Source organism: Phoca vitulina, unplaced genomic scaffold, assembly GCF_004348235.1.
Source record: "Phoca vitulina isolate PV1807 unplaced genomic scaffold, GSC_HSeal_1.0 scaffold48, whole genome shotgun sequence".
NCBI classification, from domain to species: domain Eukaryota; kingdom Metazoa; phylum Chordata; class Mammalia; order Carnivora; family Phocidae; genus Phoca; species Phoca vitulina.
In genome coordinates this window covers 8,053,389-8,071,608 of record NW_022589751.1, presented here as the reverse complement: position 1 = coordinate 8,071,608, position 18,220 = coordinate 8,053,389, and the positions used below count along the sequence as shown (strand labels likewise).

The following is an 18,220-nucleotide window of genomic DNA, read 5'->3' as shown; positions in this document are numbered from 1 at the left end:
TTATTTGAGAGAGAGCATGAGAGAGCGAGCACATGAGTGGGAGGGGAGGGGGGAGAGGGAGAAGCAGACTCCCCACTGAGCAAGGAGTCCAATGTGGGGCTTGATCCCAGGACCCTGGGATCATGACCTATGCTGAAGGCAGCTACTTAACTGACTAAGCCACCTAGGTGTCCCCAATGGCCTATTGATGTCACTTTCTTTCCTTTTTCTTACTACATGTCTACACAGATATGTTGGTGGAGGCACTGTAGACATCATCTTGAAACATGATGAACATGAAGCCTACACAGTAATAATGCTAAAGAAAAATGGAAGGCACCCGAGTCCATGATACTTCAGGGCTACTGTACAAGTCCTGGACTGCCCAACATGAGATTCTCTATACCTGAGATAAATAAACCCACTATTTCTTTAAAACATTGTTAATTGGGTTTTCTCTTGTTGGTAGGCAAACCAATCCTAACTGATAGAAATGAGTAAATTAGGGCCGTATCTTAAAAAATGGTATAAGCCAGGATCAAGAGTTTGCAATACTCTTCTTCTGTTATAGAATTTATGTGGATTCTATACTGCCTAAAAACTCATTATGAAGTTGAAAATGTGCAAAAGCTAACATGGCAGCACATCCTAGAACAGACTGTAGTGAGAATGGATTTACAAAGACAAATGGGGGCCAGCCGCTATGGTATTCCAGATGTAAGGTAGGAGGCAGTTTGGTCTAGAAAACAAGTGCAGGAATTTATGCAGATACACAGAAGAAATATTACAGACATGAAGACAGAAAGTTTGGGCATTAACTGCCCATAAGGGATGAAGGAGACTGTAGGAGTAAGGCAAATGCTGAGAATAAGAGACTGAATAGAGATCTCATAAATTTTACGTGGGGAGAATAAAAGCACCTCACAAGGACAACTAACTAAAGTTGGTTTAAGATAAGGGTGACACAAAATTGAAAACAATGGGGCCACTTGAAATACTGACTATGCAGGTCACTAAAATACAAAAACAAACAAACAAACAAAAAAAACAACCAAAACCAAAAACAAAACCTTCCTATCCAGTCCTCTAGGCCAACATTAGTTTAATAAGGTTCTTACAATCCCCAAGTGACCTGTGGCATGCCTAACATGTCATCAACTCCATTAAGACAGGCTTAACCTCAATAGCTGTACTTGCTAGACCCACTGGTAACATCAACGTCACACACTGTTCTAACCTTTCCAACAATTACTGAATTATACTTGAAATGTGGGAAGGGTGTGGCAAGTGAATTATACTCAGTGAACATATTAAAAACAAGAAAAAAAGGAGTAACAAGCTAGAATCTAAATACTCTAATGAATTCCAGAGTAGCAATGCAGTTTTTAAATATACTATTAAGGAAATACTGTTAATTGATATATGAGAGATGTCAGAGCCCAGGATCATTGGAGAAGCTTCCTAGCATTAAGGAAATCCCTCACAATATGTGCAAAATACAAAAACATTCATATAGGTGCATTCTTCTGGGAAGGTGACCACACTTTGTGTGTGTGTATTTCAATAAAACTTTATTTATAAAAACAGGTGACTTTTGCAAGTCTTTGATCTAAATAAAAGTGTGAGGGGAACAGAGTTGGCAAGCCACCATCATTTTTTAATATTACATAAAAACAACAAAAGAGGGAGCTCTATGAAGTTAGAAAAATATTCCTAAACCACACAATTCCCTCTAAAAGTTCCAGAAAACTAATTTCACATAAAAATAAACAGAAAATTAAGGTAAAATCTCATAAAAAGCTATTATTAAAAAAAAAAAAGAGGGGTGCCTGAATGGCTCAGTCAGTGAAAGCGTCTGCCTTCAGCTCAGATCATGATGCCAGGCTCCTAGGATCAAGCCCACATTGGGCTCTCTGCTCAGTGGGGAGTCTGCTTCTCCCTCTGCCCCTCCCCCCAATCGTGCTCTCTCTCTCTCTCTTTCAAATAAATAAAATCATTAAAAAAAAAAAAAAGAGCAGAATAACATTTTGCCCACAAAATAGCTCAAATTGTAACCTACTATTTTATTTTTTAAGTAAACTCTACACCCAGAGGAGGAGCAAGATGGTGGAGGAGTAGGAGACCTAAATTTCGTCTGGTCCCAGGAATTCAGCTAGCTAGCTATCAAACCATTCTGAACACCTACAAACTCAACAGGAGATCAAAGAAAAGAAAAGCAGCAACTCTCTGAACAGAAAAGCGACCACTTTCTGGAAGGTAGGACGGGCGGAGAAGTGAATCCAAGGCGATATTCAGAAGATAGATGGTGGGGGAGGGGCCTCTGTCAGCTGCTACCGGCAAGTGATAGAGCAACAGAGCACAAAATCAGAACTTTTAGAAGTCGGCTCTGCTGAGGGATGTCGCTTCAGTGGCTAAGCAGCGGGTGGAACCCTCGCTGGGACAGTGTGGTCTCAGGACCCTCGGGGTCACAGAAAGACCGGGGGTGCCTGAGTGTGGCAGAGCGCCCAAGTATCGGAATGGGGAAGCTGGCTGCAAAGACAGAGCCGAGGTGCAGGCTCTCAGCTTGGGGTGGCCATAAACCATGATCCGCAGCACAGTCGGGCCACTGCTCCTCCAGCAGGGACCCAACAAGCGGCAGATCCGGGGAGACCCCCCCTTCCTCACCTGGGCAGAGCGGCGTGGGAGCACACTGCAGGAATCTGCTGGGTTTGGAGACTCCAAATGGGGTCATGAGCCAGAGATAGAAACGCTCGGTCACAGGCCGGGTGAGCATGGAGTGCGGCGGGAGACCAGGGAGACGGGAGTGACTGACTGCTTTTCTCTGGGGGCGCACTGAGGAGTGGGGCCCTGAGTTCTCGGTTCCTCTGGGGCCAGAGAGTGGGAGGCCGCCATTTTCACTCTTGTCCTCCAAAGTTGTACGGAAAGCTTGCAGGGAACAAAAGCTCCCAAGAGCAAACCTGAGCAGATTACTTAGCCCAGCCCTGGCAAGGGTGGGGCAATTCCAGCTCCGGCAAAGACATTTGGGAACCATGGCAACAGGCCCCTCCCCCAGAAGATCAGCAAGAACAGCCAGCCAAGACCAAGTTTACTGATCAGTGAGAACTGCAAAACTCCAGGGCCAGGGAAATATAGCACATAGAATTCATGGCTTTTTTCCCATGATTCTTTAGTCTTTCAAAGTTAATTTTTTAAATTTTCTTTTTTTTTTCTATTTTTTAAAAATTTTTCTTCTTTCCTTTTTCAACCAACATCTTATCTTACCAATTCCTTTTTAAAAATATTTTTTAATTTTCATTTTTACAGTCATATTCTATACCTTCATTGTATTTAACCTTATTATATATATATATATATATATAAGTTTTTCTTTCTTTAAAATATTGGGAGGCAGTTTCTTCTAACAGACCAAAATACACCCAAAATCTAGTGGGTGGCTCTGTTCTATTAACCAGCCTGATCATATTCTTTTTTTTTTTTCCTTTCTTTTCCCCCTGGTTTTGGGTCTCTTCTGCTTTGTTTAGTGTATATTTTTCTGGGGTTGTTGTTACCCTTTTAGCATTTTGTTCTCTAATTCATCTATTCTTCTCTGGACAAAATGACAAAACAGAAAAACTCACCTCAAAAAAAAGAACAAGAGGCAGTACCGACTGCCAGGGACCTAATCAATGCAGACATTAGTAAGATGTCAGAACCAGAGTTAAGAATGACGATTATAAAGATACTAGCTGGGCTTGAAAAAAGCATAGAAGATACTAAAGAATCCCTTTCTGGAGAAATAGAAAGAACTAAAATCTAACCAAGTCGAAATCAAAAAGGCTATTAATGAGGTGCATTAATAAATGGAGGCTCCAGGGGTGCCTTGGTGGCTCAGATGGTTGAGCATCTGCCTTCGGCTTAGATCATGATCTCCAGGTCCTGGGATCGAGCCCTGTGTCGGGCTCCCAGCTCAGCAGGGAGTCTGCTTCTCCCTCTCCCTCTGCCTCTCCCCTTGCTCATGCTCTCTTTCTCTGTATCTGTCTCAAATGAATAAATAAAATCTTAAAAAAAAATGGAGGCTGTAACTGCTAGGATGAATGAGGCAGAAGACAGAATTAGTGATATAGAAGACCAAATGATGGAGAATAAAGAAACTGAGAAAAAGAGAGATAAACAACTACTGGATCACGAGGGGAGAATTCGAGAGATAAGTGATACCATAATAGAAAGAATATTAGAATAATTGGGATCCCAGAAGAAGAAAGAGAGAGGAGCAGAAAGCATATTGGAGCAAATTATAGTGAAGAACTTCCCTAATTTGGGGAAGGAAATAGGCATTCAAGTCCAGGAGGCACAGAGAACCCCCCTCAAAATCAATAAAAATAGGTCAACACCCCAACATCTAACAGTAAAACTTACAAGTCTCAGAGACAAATAGAAAATCCTGAAAGCAGCTCGGGACAAGAGGTCTATAACCTACAATGGTAGAAACATTAAATTGGCAGCAGACCTCTCCACAGAGACCTGGCAGGCCAGAAAGGACTGGCAAGATCTATTCAGGGTGCTAAATGAGAAAAATATGCAGCCAAAAACACTTTATCCAGACAAGATGTCATTCATGATAAAAAGCTTCCAGGAGAAATAGAAACTAAAAGAGTTTGTGATCACCAAACCAGCCCTACAAGAAATATTAAACGGGGTCCTCTAAGCAAAGAGAGAGCCCAAAAGTAACATAGACCAGAAAGGAACAGAGACAATATACAGAAACAGTCACTTTACAGGCAATACAATGGCACTAAATTCATATCTTTCAATAGTTACCCTGAATGTAAATGGGCTAAATGACCCAATCAAAAGACACAGGGTATCAGATTGGATAAAAAAGCAAGACCCATTGATATGCTGTCTGCAAGAGACTCATTTTAGACCCAAAGACACCTTCAGATTGAAAGTGAGGGGGTGGAAAACCATTTACCATGCTAATGGACATCAAAAGAAAGCTGGAGTGGCAATCCTTATATCAGACAAATTAGATTTTAAACCAAAGACTATATATAATAAGATATGAGGAAGGACACTATATCCTACTTAAAGGGTCTATCCAACAAGAAGATCTAACAATTTTAAATATCTATGCCCCTAACATGGGAGCAGCCAATTATATAAGCCAATTAATGACAAAATCATAGAAACACATCGACAATAATACAATAATAGTAGGAGACTTTAATAACCCCCTCACTGAAATGGACAGATCATCTAAGCAAAAGATCGACAAGGAAATAAAGGCTTTAAATGATACATAGGACCAGATGGACTTCACAGACATATTCAGAACATTCCATCCCAAAGCAACAGAATACACATTCTTCTCTAGTGTACATGGAACATTCTCCAGGATAGATCACATCCTGGGTCACAAAATCAGGTCTCAACCGGTACCAAAAGATTGGGATCATTCTCTGCATATTTTCAGATGACAATGCTTTGAAACTAGAACTCAATCACAAGAGTAAAGTTGGAAAGAACTCAAATACATGGAGGCTAAAGAGCATCTTACTAAAGAATGAATGGGTCAACCAAGAAATTAAAGAAGAATTAAGTAAACTCTACACCCAATGTGGGGCTCAAACTCATGGCCCTGAGATCAATAGTTGCATGCTCGGGATGCCTGGGTGGCTCAGTTGGTTAAGCATCTGCCTTCAGCTCAGGTCATGATCCCAGGGTCCTGGGATCAAGTTCCACACCAGGCTCCTTGCTCAGTGGGGAGCGTGCTTCTCCCTCTGCCTGCAGCTCCCCCTGCTTGTGCTCTCTCTCACTCTCTCTCTCTGACAAATAAATAAATAAAATCCTAAGGAAAAAAAAATGAGTTGCATGCTCTAGGTGTCCATACTTTTAATCAGATTCTCAAATCAGCTGATCACCAGAAAGATAAAAATCATTGCCCCAATAGCAGAGAAAGCAGAGCATGGAAGTATTCATTTCTTCTCTCTTCCAGTTTCTTCAAACCATTGCACCACCTTCTTCACTTCGTTCCACCTAGAATATGTGATTTGAGCAGTCCAGCTGAAATCCAGGGACAATTCTTTGACAATCACCTTCATCAGCATCTTTGACTCCTTGCCATGTTAGCCTACTCATCGGTTTCTCATTTCTGCCCAGAGCTACAAAGTGATTGGATAAAGTAATGATGGCCTCAGATGAAGGAATTTCCTTCTCTAGAATTAGTCTTTACAACGCATTCTGGATTCTGCCTCTCCTCAGTTCAAGGAGGATGTTGCTTCTATACAAGTGTCCTTATGGCATTACATTACTTTTGTCACACGATTTCCAGCTTGACCCCATCACTCATCAAATTCACTATTCAGATTTACTTCCTGAATCTTTCACTCCTTGGTTAAATTTCTCAAATAGGATATCTGTTCTTATTACTAAAATCTCCCATACAGTCCCTACTTATCCTCTCCTCCAACTAAAACCAGTCTCTATAGATCTCTGAGATGTGACAAGATGGACAATTTGATTTTATTTCAGGATCCTCTGTATTTCCATGGTCCAGACTTCCATCAAGCCAAAGTCAAGAAATGAAAAATCTCACAGATAAGAAAAATCTTATCATACAGATCATTCTACAGGACTCCCAGGATAATTTTCCCCAATAATTATTTGCATTCCACTCTTGTTCTGGCTCATACATCTACCTGATCAAATCAAAACTCTTCATGCCAACATTCAGGCTTACAGTTATTTGGCAGACACCAACATCCAACTCTGTATCTGTCCAAATTCATTTTTGGTTACATTCAGTGAAGATTTCCCTTTTCCACCCATCTAATCTCTTTGCTGACACGCACTTCTGAACTTCTCATCATACCATTCTACCAATCTGAAATTCCCTCCCCTATTCCTTATTGCAAATATTTTAAGATCTACATCAGCCCTCAGGACAAGCAGGAAGCCCAGCTAGGTTAAACCTTTCCTCCTTACTCTCCCACATGCTGTGACCTGATCACATATACCTTCATTGTCCGGCTCAATATTTTGTAATTTCTAACTTGTCTGTGTTTTTATTTCCCCTAAAGTGTACATTCTCTTTCTCTTCAGGTAGAAACTTCACAAATAGGTTCCACGTATTCTAGTTATTTAACAATTCAATCCTAGATTGAATGATGCTCCATGATGCTCAATCCAGATCCATGCATACCTAAGTACCTAAGTGTCAGTCAAGTATTTCTTGCCTGACAATTTAAACATCCTCATAAGTACAGATCTAATCAGTAAACAAGAAAAATGCAGGCAAACAAATAACGGATCTGTAATTAATATTTTACCTGTTCCATTTTCATCAGAAAATAATCAATGAAGTCCCGAGGATTGTTAATGTCCAAGGATTCTTGGTGTTCTTTTATTTTCTCCAAAATGTAATTTTTTAGAAAAACAGAATTTTTATACATTGTATTATGACTTCCTGGGAGATAATCAAGGAGAGCGGGGAAGCTATTGTAGACCTTAAAGATTTAAAAAAAATTATTAAATTTAAAAACATGTATTGAAGACATATACAAGACATGCCAAGCCCTGGTTAAAAAATTAGATGAAGGGGCGCCTGGGTGGGTCAGTTGGTTAAGCGACTGCCTTCAGCTCAGGTCATGATCCTGGAGTCCTGGAATCGAGTCCCGCATCAGACTCCCTGCTCAGCAGGGAGTCTGCTTCTCCCTCGGATCCTCCCCCCTCTCATGCTCTCTCTCTCTGTCTCATTCTCTCTCTCAAATAAATAAATAAAATCTTAAAAAAAAAAAAAAGATGAAGAAAAAATGGTCTCTGTCTTCTGGGGGAGCATTTTATATTGTGCGCATAGAGATATCTGAGGGAGAAAACTATGACCAAATGATGAAATATGACAATAATTTCCTATACTCACACATCAACCTTACAGTATTAAAGCATCTTTATGTCAATTCTCTTTTTTCTTTTATATTAATTCTTCCCTACAACCATGAAACATAGAATGCCATGAATTACTATGATTCACATTTTACAGATGAAGACTGAGTTTAAGGGAGTTTGGACGACCTGATATACAGCACAAAGCTACTCCATCCTGGAAGCATCTGTGGTCCCAAACATTTTTCTGCTTAAAGGAGATATTCTCTTCCTTCCTAGATTAGCATATTTCTGCTAAGTAATGTGATGAAGAGGTCACTAAGTGTGAGTGGAGGACAAACCTTGTGGGCAATGGGAACATTTCAGCAAGGGCCTGGATGCCCATTGAGTGCTATGGACATGTTTCTGGGCAATCACCAAAACTGGACTTCGGGATTTAGTGGAAAGACCACAAGCCAGGGAGTCAATAGGCTTGAATTCCACCAGCTCCATACTTGGACATTTGTCTTCTTGTCTGTGAAATAAAGGTTTCGACTATGTTTCCCAGATGCACACTCCATGACGCTTGCCCTGGGCAGGAGTAGGGTATTCAAAAATTCACTTCACTGAGTATGACCAGTGAAAATGTCAGAGTAGACAGGTCCAAAGGCAGGACACTCCAAAAAAAGGCTGAAAATTTTGGCAAAAACCATGAGAATCAACTTGTCATAACTCTAGAAAACAAAGGCTTATAGCAATCAAGTGAATGCTGAATCAAGAAAAAGGCAACTTGAAAATGGTGGAAAAGCTTTGTGGAATTTTTAATTTACCCTTCTCCCACCTCCTTCCTCAGTTTGGCAGTGGTCCTAACAAGGGTAGCTTCTTGTATGGGATTCTGGTTTCTAGTGCAAGAGACTAGAGCAGACCTTAAAAAAATTGTGTTTTCTCTGTTGCAACTTCTCTGGGGTAATCTGAAGGACTGACACAGACTCTTGTCTTTGTTTCATCTAACCTGGAACGCAGGGTGGAGAGCAGCAGGCCTGCCTCAAAAACTCTGTAAGGCAAATGAATAACCCACAGCCTCCTGGGGCAAAGACTAGTTAAGGCATATGATAGAGCACCAGAATTCTGGGAAGAAAAGCTGGGGCGAGAGTATCTTCTGGAAATTAGGGCATTCAAATGTACCCATGTATACTGAGGAATTTACACATTTTAAAATTTAGAAAGCAGGATATAGGCTAAGAAAAGACCTCAGAAGACCCTAGCTTTCACCTCTGGCTGATCTTGGCTCAATGTAAGCAACAAGACTGAGAAAGAACTGAAAACAGTCTGATGAAAGCACTGAAGGAGTGCCCCAGCCCAGAACCAAATTTGGAAGAGTTCGTTCATTTGTTCATTTGTTTTTTGTTCCTTCGTTCCTTCCTCCCTCCCTCCCTCCCTCCTTCTCTCTCCTCTCTCTTTCTTCCCCCACCCCCCTTCTCTCCCTTCTTTTCAGCTCCTCACATTCAAGGAAAACTCCATTAAAACACTAGCTAAACACAAGTTAAAGGACAGAGATTTCAGAGACCACACATGACAAAGAAGAAGAGACTTAGCAAACACGGTCCAGAAAAGTCATGAAATAAACAAACATCTATAGCCTATAGAAAGCAAAAAGGGAAACAAACCTATAGCAAGCAAAACAAACAAAACAAAACAAATCTCAAGGGGGGGAAGAAGCTCATTTCCACAGTTACCACATTATAATATCCAAAATGTCCAGTTTTCATTCACTTCACAGCATGGTCCATACAGAATTTTGGATTTGTCAGAAAAAAGAGAGGATCTTGAACTCACATGGATCCATGGGGAGCTCAAAATCCTGAAGTTTTCATTAAATCTCTTGAGGAAACCAATTAAAGTCTCATCTGTATAATCAAAATGATGCTGGAAAATAACGGAGCAGATCACATTGCAGGAAGCACAGCCCAGGACAAAAGTGGGATCACAGGGTAAGGCTAAAGAACAGGAAAGATTTAGAAAATACCATTAAAATAAACATATAAAAATCTTTGTTGTTGATAATAGGTAAAGGTAATTTTAGAATCTCTAAAGCAATAGTTACCTAGGAATCCCCTTTCCAGCAAAAATTTCAGCATGCTTAAAATCAACACATCACTTTTCCCTTAAATGGGAAGTCCATTCCATCCTAGTTTGTTTAGTAATAGTCTTCCAAATACTCTAGATCACTACTTAGGTTTACTTGATTCTGACCCAAGGTGACTATTATTTTGAAGAGCAAAAGAAAAAACTTTAAAGAATCCACTTTTAAAAACACCTAATGGGGCACCTAACTGGCTCAGTAGGAGGAGCGAGCACGTGACTCTTGATCTTGGGGTCATGTGTTCAAGCCCCACCGTGGGTATGGAGATTACTTAAAACGAATAATAAAAATAAATAAATAAAAGCACCTAATAATTCAAGTTATCAATGCAGAATCACACCTGTCTGGTAAGCTTGTACACTCCTGTAGGAAGGAAGAAATAGCTAGGGACCTGGAAACCTTTTTTAGATAATGAATATTTGAAGTGAACTATGTGTAAAATCAGCAGAGGAAAAGATTAAAGGATGGAAGATGATGGGAAAATTCAGGTATTTTGATGGAACAAACATAAAAAAGCAAAAGCTATCCATGTTGTATGAGAAGAAAAACTAATGCAAATGAATTAAAATTATAGTACAGATTTGTTTGACTAAGATAGAAGTAAAATAAGAAATCTTCATTTCAAACTTAAATCCAGCTAAGGCAAAGAAAAAGGTTAAATTGTTAAATACAGTTCTAGGGTGCCTGGCTGGCTCAGTAGGTAGAGCATGTAACTCTTATCTCAGGGTCATAAGATCAAGCCCCACGTTTGGCATTGAACTTACTTAAAATATAAAAAAAGGAAAAGGCAATAAATGGAGTTCTTGTATTTCTTTATTGCAATATAGAAAATAATCTTCTTCTCTAGGAAATAGTGTCCATCATCACCAATCAGGCCCCACATTTACTTAGACAGCCTGCCCTCTCGTGGAATTCTGGAGTATTTCTATAGATAGCCATTCACAGAAGACCATAGTTATAAAAATTTTTTAAAGATTTTATTTATTTATTTGACAGAGGGGGAGCGAGAGCACAACAGGGGGAGCAGCAGAGGGAGAAGCAGGCTTCCCGCTGAGCAGGGAGCCCGATGCGGGGCTCGATCCCAGGACCCTGGGATCACGACCTGAGCTGAAGGCAGACGCTTAACTGAGCCGCCCAGGTGCCCCTAGTTATGAATTTTTTAACTGGACTATCATTTAGGTCAATTCTGTCATTTTACAGATAAATTAAAGCAGAGGAAAAATTTTTTAGTGAGAAATATTTAAATGAAATTGCTATAAGCAAATGATCAATAAGCTTTCTCTGCAAAAGGCTCCCAAATTCACATCACTGATGTAATTAAGGGTGACCAGAATCCAAAATGAGGAGAAAATGAGAGGGAATTAAAAAATGGGAAACGTGTTTGGTTAACTGCTCTTATTCCAGACTCTTTTTTTTTTTTTTTTAAAGATGTTTTATTTATTTGACAGAGCGTGCACAAGTAGGCAGAGGGAGAAGGAGAAGCAGACTTCCCACTGAACGGGGAGCCCGATGTGGGACTAGATCCCAAGACCCTGGGACCATGACCTGAGCTGAAGGCGGACGCTTAACTGACTGAGCCACCCAGGCGCCCACAGACTCTTTTTCAGTTGAAATACTTGAGGCCACTAAGCTTTCAGAAAAACTTATTTTAGAAGGTAGGGGATAATTTGGGAAGGCCTTGAGATTTCTGTGTGTGTGTGTGTGTGTGTGTGTGTGTGTGTGAGATTCACAGCTAAAATCTGGTTTTTAATCTTTCACTTCTTTTGAGAGAATTTAAAAGCGGGGTAATTTGGAATCCAGACTGAAATTCAGATTCATTGTGACATGCACTTCATAGGTCACTAGAGCTGGCAGAGGTGGTTAAATAATTACCATAAAAGTTCTAACCCTGGGCCTCCTGAGTGGCGCAGTCAGTTAAGCATCTGCCTTGAGCTCAGGTCATGATCCCAGGGTCCTGGGACTGAGTCCCACATCAGGCTCCTTGCTCATCGGGGAGTCTGCTTCTCCTTCTGCCTGCCGCTCCCCCGCTTGTGTGTGCTTGCTCTCTCTCTGACAAATAAATAAATAAAATCTTAAAAAAAAAAAAAAAGTTCTAACCCCAAATCCAACTGTGTTTTAAAATGCACATGGAATTTTGTTTTTATTCAGATGATGAGGCCAATAGATAGGGAAGATAGCCATTGAAAAGAGAGTTTGTTACTCACAGTTCCCAAGAGGAGAAGTGCATCATACAGGGCCACATGGAGAAGGACCAAGGTAGGTCAGGAGGCAGGAGGAACGAGGGGAAAGCACGTGCCAAAGCCTTTACCAGGGTTTTCATGGGAAGGAGCGAGCAAGGCAGGGTAGGTATGCTGAGTAAATTTAGGACTGGAGAGCTTGAATAGTTGCAGAGGGCTATGGGCTATAGCGGTGTCGACTGTTGTCCAGTAACTGCCCTGGGTTCATTTAGAGCAGGGAGAGTATTGGCTTGGTGTGTGAGAATTTGGTGAAGGAGGCAACTTGGGGGTATGTATGGGCCTTGGATAGGTTGATTTACAAATCAAAGACAAGCTCAAAGACACGATGTTTGCTGTATCTAGTAATTAGCTACCCCTAGGAGGGGAGGTTGCTCCCTGGTTCTGCAAGGCCCCTAAGATGTCAAAACATCACAAAATAGAGAAAACTTAAAACATGATTAATAGACCAAGAAAGGAGAGTAAAATAAGGAAAGCTGAAAGCAGAGGCAAATAATAAGGAAGGCAGGGTAAACAGTTCTTAATGATAGCTGAAATCTAGCTAAATAAATCATTTTATAACCTGGTATTTGTGTAAGTCTCAGGATTATGCTATAGCATATATTTCTTAACATATATTGAACAGTATTAGAGTAAATAGGGAGCAACATCAAATAACTCAAACTGATCATTTTAAAATAGTTGTTTACACTGGTGCAGCCACTCTGGAAAATAGTATGGAGGTTCCTAAAAAAACAGAACTACCCTATGATTCAGCATTTGCACTACTAGGTATTCATCCAAAGAATACAAAAACACTAATTCAAAGGGATACATGCACTCTGATGTTTACAGCAGCATTATTTACAATAGCCAAATTATGGAAGCAGCCCAAGTATTCATCAACAGATGAACAGATAAAGACGTGGTGTGTATGTGTCTGTATGTATATATATATAACACAAAATGAAATATTACTCAGTCATAAAAAGAATGAAATCTTGCCATTTGCAATGACAATGGATGGAGCTAGAGAGTATTATGCTAAGCAAAATAAGTCAGTCAGAGAAAGACAAATATCATATAATTTCACTCATATGTGGAATTTAAGAAACAAAACAAATGAGCAAAGGGAAAAAACGAGAGAGAGACAGAGAGACAAGCCAAGAAACAGACTTTTTTAAAAAAGATTTGTATTTATTTATTTGAGAGAGAGAGCACACACTCGAGTAGGGAAAGGGCAGAGGGAGAAGGAGCGGCAGAGAATCTTAAGCAGACTCTGTGCTGAGTGCAGAGCCTGATGCGGGGCTCGATCTCATAACCCTGAGATCATGACCTGAGCTGAAACCAAGAGTTGGACGGCTTAACCCACTGAGCCACCCAGGCACCCAAGAAACAGACTCTTAACTGTAGAGAGCAAACTGATGGTCGCCAGAGGTGAGGTGGGTGAGGGGATGGGTGAAGTAGGTGATAGGGATTAAGGAGTGCACTTGTGATGAGCACCGAGTGATGTATCATTATACTGTACACTTGAAACTAATGTGTTAACTAACTGGAATTTAAATAAACTCTAAAAAAATAGTTGTTGAAAGGGAAATCACAATTGATGAGGGCAGCACTAAAGATGCCTAAGCAATTATAACCACAAAAAAGTATCATTACTGGCCAGAAATGTAGACATGGGCCTTGGAAGAAACCCTACAAAGATCAATGAAGTTGACCAAACACATACAGACCAACTAAGTAAAAAGCACGTGTCACTGGTTACAGGTGCTCCATAAGGGTGTGATGAAGTCATTTCCACTGTGTCCACTTGACAAGTATTCCCTGGTGACAAGTTCTGAAATAGGTAACCCACATTTACACTATGGGAAAAATACCGTTCTCTAACTCTTTGAAAAAAATGAGTCCCCAAATGTACCTTCATGACATAATGACGTGGAAATAAACAAATTTGGGACAGAAAAGGATTAAATGACCTTTTATACCCACATTGTAGGCACAGTCATGAAAGGACACATAACAAGCATAGACACACAAAATCTCCCTTGGCTCTTTCTGCTGCACCCCTCTGTCCACATGAGGGCCGAAATGTTTCCAAGGACATCAGTAGATGCGAGAATAGCCTGCCAAGGTCAGAGCTATAGAATAACCCACCATTGGTTTTTCTCAATTCTTCTACAAGGTGGCAGGCTTCCTCTTGAACTCGGCTCTCAAGGTCACTCTTCCCCATCCCCAAATTCCGCAGGGTCATGAGGGAGAAGCGCCGTAACTCCTTCCATCTCTTTCCACTGGTGAAAAGGAGTCCTACCAGAGAGGAAACAGAAACTGGGAGGGAGGTCCTAGGCAAGGAGGAGGAAGCTCATACTTGGCAGCCTTGCAAATGGGCCGAGTTCTGCTGAGTTGCTCTTCAAATTCCAGTTCTCCATCCTTCCCAACCCCATAACCAGTGGTGAACGTGTGTACATGCACACCTACCATGTCCTTCAGTAAGTTTTTCAGCTATTGGGAAACTTCCTCTTGCAGAAAACTCTTCTCCCATATCAATCAGGGCTTCCTTCACTGCTTCATACCCATGCAGCACAACAGTGGGCTTCATGCCAAGATACAGAGTGAATACAGGGCCATAGGCTTTTGAGAGCTGAGAAATTCAAAGAAAATGTATATATTAGCAATTTATATTTTGTGCATGATTTTTTGTGTGTGTGCATGTTAAGCCTGATATCATCATACTGTCGATGTTTTTATTCTGCGAAACATGGCTTCAAATATTTCTCGATCTTATATATAAATAAGATTGTTACAGCTGACACATATAGAGGGCCTCTATGTGACAGGCAATGGCCTGGGGAATTGGTACTCAGATTATTACAATTGATTATCACATCAACACCTTGAGCTAGGTTTATTTACCCTGTTGTACAGATAAAGAAACTGAAGTTCAAAGAATTTCCTGTATAATTCCAGTGTCTAATAACAGAACATCCAAATTTCAACCCCACTTAGCCAACCTATTTTCTCTGAGTCTCCAGTGCCTACCTTGGGACCAGTACCCAGCTGTTTCAGGATCACCTGTAAAGCTCATCCCCTGGAGATTTTTTTTTTTTTTAAGGATTTTATTTTTAAGTAATCTCTACACCCAGTGTGGGGCTTGAACTCACAACCCCAAGATCAAGAGTCGCAAGCTCTACTGACTGAGCCAGCCAGGTACTTCCATCCCCCGGAGATTCTGACTCAGTAGCCTTATGATGGATACTAGAAATCTATATTTAAAAAAAACCCACCCCAGATGGTGCTAATGCCCCCTCCATTTTGAGATCTGCTGGTATTACTAACACCAAAGGCAGTGCTGGGACATGCAGCATCTCCTGGAAGAACAATTTCTTCTATCCTGCAGCATTCACGGGGTATAGACAGCAGCTTTGTGTGGAATCCGAGGATTCTGTGACCATCCAGCTGGTCCTGATGATTTCTTAGTTCTTGCATTCATTCAAGCTAGTTCTGAACCCAGTTATTTCCTTGACATCAGGCACAATTTGCTTCCTCAGAGTTCAATTTTCATGGCTATTCTGAACAACACACACAGACTACATAGTAGGTGACTCCTCGAATGAAATCTCTAATCACAAAACACCTCCCTTACCATTTACCTTCAGCCAGAAATCATAGCAAATGGCTGTGAAACAAAGAAAGGCAGCAGAATTCCTGGCTTTTGCCACTTCATTATTATTTGTTTTAAGATTTAAAGATTTTCTTTGAGAGAGAGTGAGCACATGAATGGGGAGTGGAGAGTGGGGGGGAGGACGGAGAGATTCTCAAGCCGACTCCATGCTGAGCATGGAGCCCAATGAGGGGCTTGATCCCATGACCCTGAAATCATGACCTGAGCCAAAACCAAGAATCAGACACTCAACCAACTGAGCCACCCAGGCACCCTGGACTTTATTATTTTAATGCTACCACAGAACAGCCTAAATGTTTCTTTATTCATAGAAAACATTATTTTATTCCACTATTCTTTTTTTTTTTTTAAAGTAATCTCTATGCCCAACGTGCGGCTCAAACTCATGACCCTGAGATCAAGAGTCGCATGCTATATTGACTGAGCCAGCCAGGCGCCCCTTGTTCTAGTATTCTTGACAATACTTCACAAGGAGTATTTGCTTTCCAGACATACCTTGATGTTTTTAATAGATTATAATTAATTTTAATAAATATATTTTACTTAAAAGTAGAGGTTGGGGCGCCTGGGTGGCTCAGTCGTTAAGCGTCTGCCTTCGGCTCAGGTCATGGTCCCAGGGTCCTGGGATCGAGCCCCACATCGGGCTCCCTGCTCCACGGGAAGCCTGCTTCTCCCTCTCCCACTCCCCCCTGCTTGTGCTCCCTCTCTTGCTGGGTCTCTCTCTGTCAAAATAAAATAAAAAATAAAAATCTTAATAAATAAATAAATAAATAAATAAATAAAAGTAGAGGTTAACCTACATACCCTTTGCAAACTGCTAGAGAATCATAAAGCATACTTACATTGATTAAGGATTTGCCGATGTCCTTCACATTTACCTGGAGGATATTTCCAATGAAAGGGAGAGGAGTGGGGCCAGGTGGGAGCTTCCCCTTTCCAGAGCTCTGTTTCCAGAGTGAAAGGAGAAGCCAAAAGGAGAGACAGAGCACTAGAACCACAACTGGATCCATGGAGGAATTCTCTTCTTGGACAACTGTGAGCTTGAAATCTAAAGCTTTTATAACACTCCCTGCTAATTCAACATGTCCCTCTGACTCATAAAGTAATCAATCGGATGGATTTACTTTAATCTCTCTTTTGAAAGGACTTTGGCCCACTGATAAAGATAAAAATATGGTGTTCTTTACTCTTCTTTTGCTTCTGTCTAACACTATGCCCCGAGATTCTGGTCTAACGGGTCTGGGGTGGAGCCCAGGCACTGGTAATGTTTTTGGTTTTTGTTTTTTTAAACACTCTAGGTGGTACCAACTGAGAGCCAGTGAAGTAAATTACTTAATCACAAAAACTGCAAAACATTCTGGATTCTCAGAGTAATGACCAGTTGAGAATTTATGATTTGGGAGGAAATCCTTGTACACAAAAACGTTTATCTTTTAATACTTTTTTTTTTTTAGGATTTTTTTTTTTATTTATTTGACAGAGAGAACACAAGCAGAGAGAGAGAGGGAGAAGCAGGCTCCCTGCTGAGCAAGGGGCCCGATGTGGGACTCGATCCCAGAACCCTGGGATCATGACCTGGGCTGAAGGCAGCCGCTTAACTGACTGAGCCACCCAGGCATCCCTATCCTTTAATGCTTTATCAAACACCAGTATATTTTGTCCTAGAAAATGAAAGCCTTTTGAAATATTTTAGTGTACTGTACTAACATCAAATATAAACTAGGTAACATAACCCTTGAACATCCAAATATGTATCAAGTAATTAGCTAAGAAAATTTACATATATTTACCATCAAGCCCTTGTGCCCACACCCCCCAACACAAGGAAAATGAAATTGATTTTACAAATGGAGAAAGGGAAATTTGGAGGCAACAGGAGGTCCATCCAGTGTTGCACAGCTTTTAAGTGACAAAAATGGGATTTGAACCTAGATCTTTTGAGGCCCATTATGATGCACTACGGCTTACACCACAATTATAGGAAAACAAAATCGAACCCCCAAACATTAGTTCCTCAGTATGTATACCTCACTGACTGTTCACAAAATAACAGGCTTCACTAAGTAGAAGTCTTTATTTGATTCCAAGGATAAAAGAGCCATGGGTTCTCAAAAGAAAAAAACAAAAGATAGGGATTCTTTCCTCTCCATCACTGCAGAGGTGAAACTTGCTCAATAGAGAAAAGAGCCAATCTCAGAATTGAGGGGGCAAGACTTGAGAAAATATGGTTTCCCCCACCTCGCGGTGACCTCCAGACATAACTTCTTCTGTTGGTTTTTTTTTTTTTTGGCCTGCCACTGTCAAAAATAATGGAATGAAGTATGCACAGCAAAGAAGGCAAGATTTTAAAACAAAAGGTGTAGA

At 40.7% G+C, this 18,220-nt stretch overlaps 1 protein-coding gene across 2 annotated transcripts in view; it reads right to left on the bottom strand.

Moving 5' to 3' along the window:
• Positions 1-17,253, bottom strand: part of LOC116649523 (cytochrome P450 2C41-like) — a 58,773-nt gene extending 41,520 nt beyond the window's left edge. For both annotated transcript variants that reach the window (XM_032432413.1, XM_032432414.1), the window contains exons 1-5: positions 16,699-17,253; positions 14,653-14,815; positions 14,332-14,481; positions 9,655-9,815; positions 7,287-7,463 (exon numbers count right to left, since the gene is read on the bottom strand). In XM_032432413.1, the coding sequence (XP_032288304.1) occupies positions 7,287-7,463; positions 9,655-9,815; positions 14,332-14,481; positions 14,653-14,815; positions 16,699-16,866 (819 nt within the window). In that variant the 5' untranslated portion in view covers positions 16,867-17,253. The remainder of the gene's footprint in view (positions 1-7,286; positions 7,464-9,654; positions 9,816-14,331; positions 14,482-14,652; positions 14,816-16,698) is intronic.
• Between the last annotated feature and the right edge of the window lie 967 nt (positions 17,254-18,220).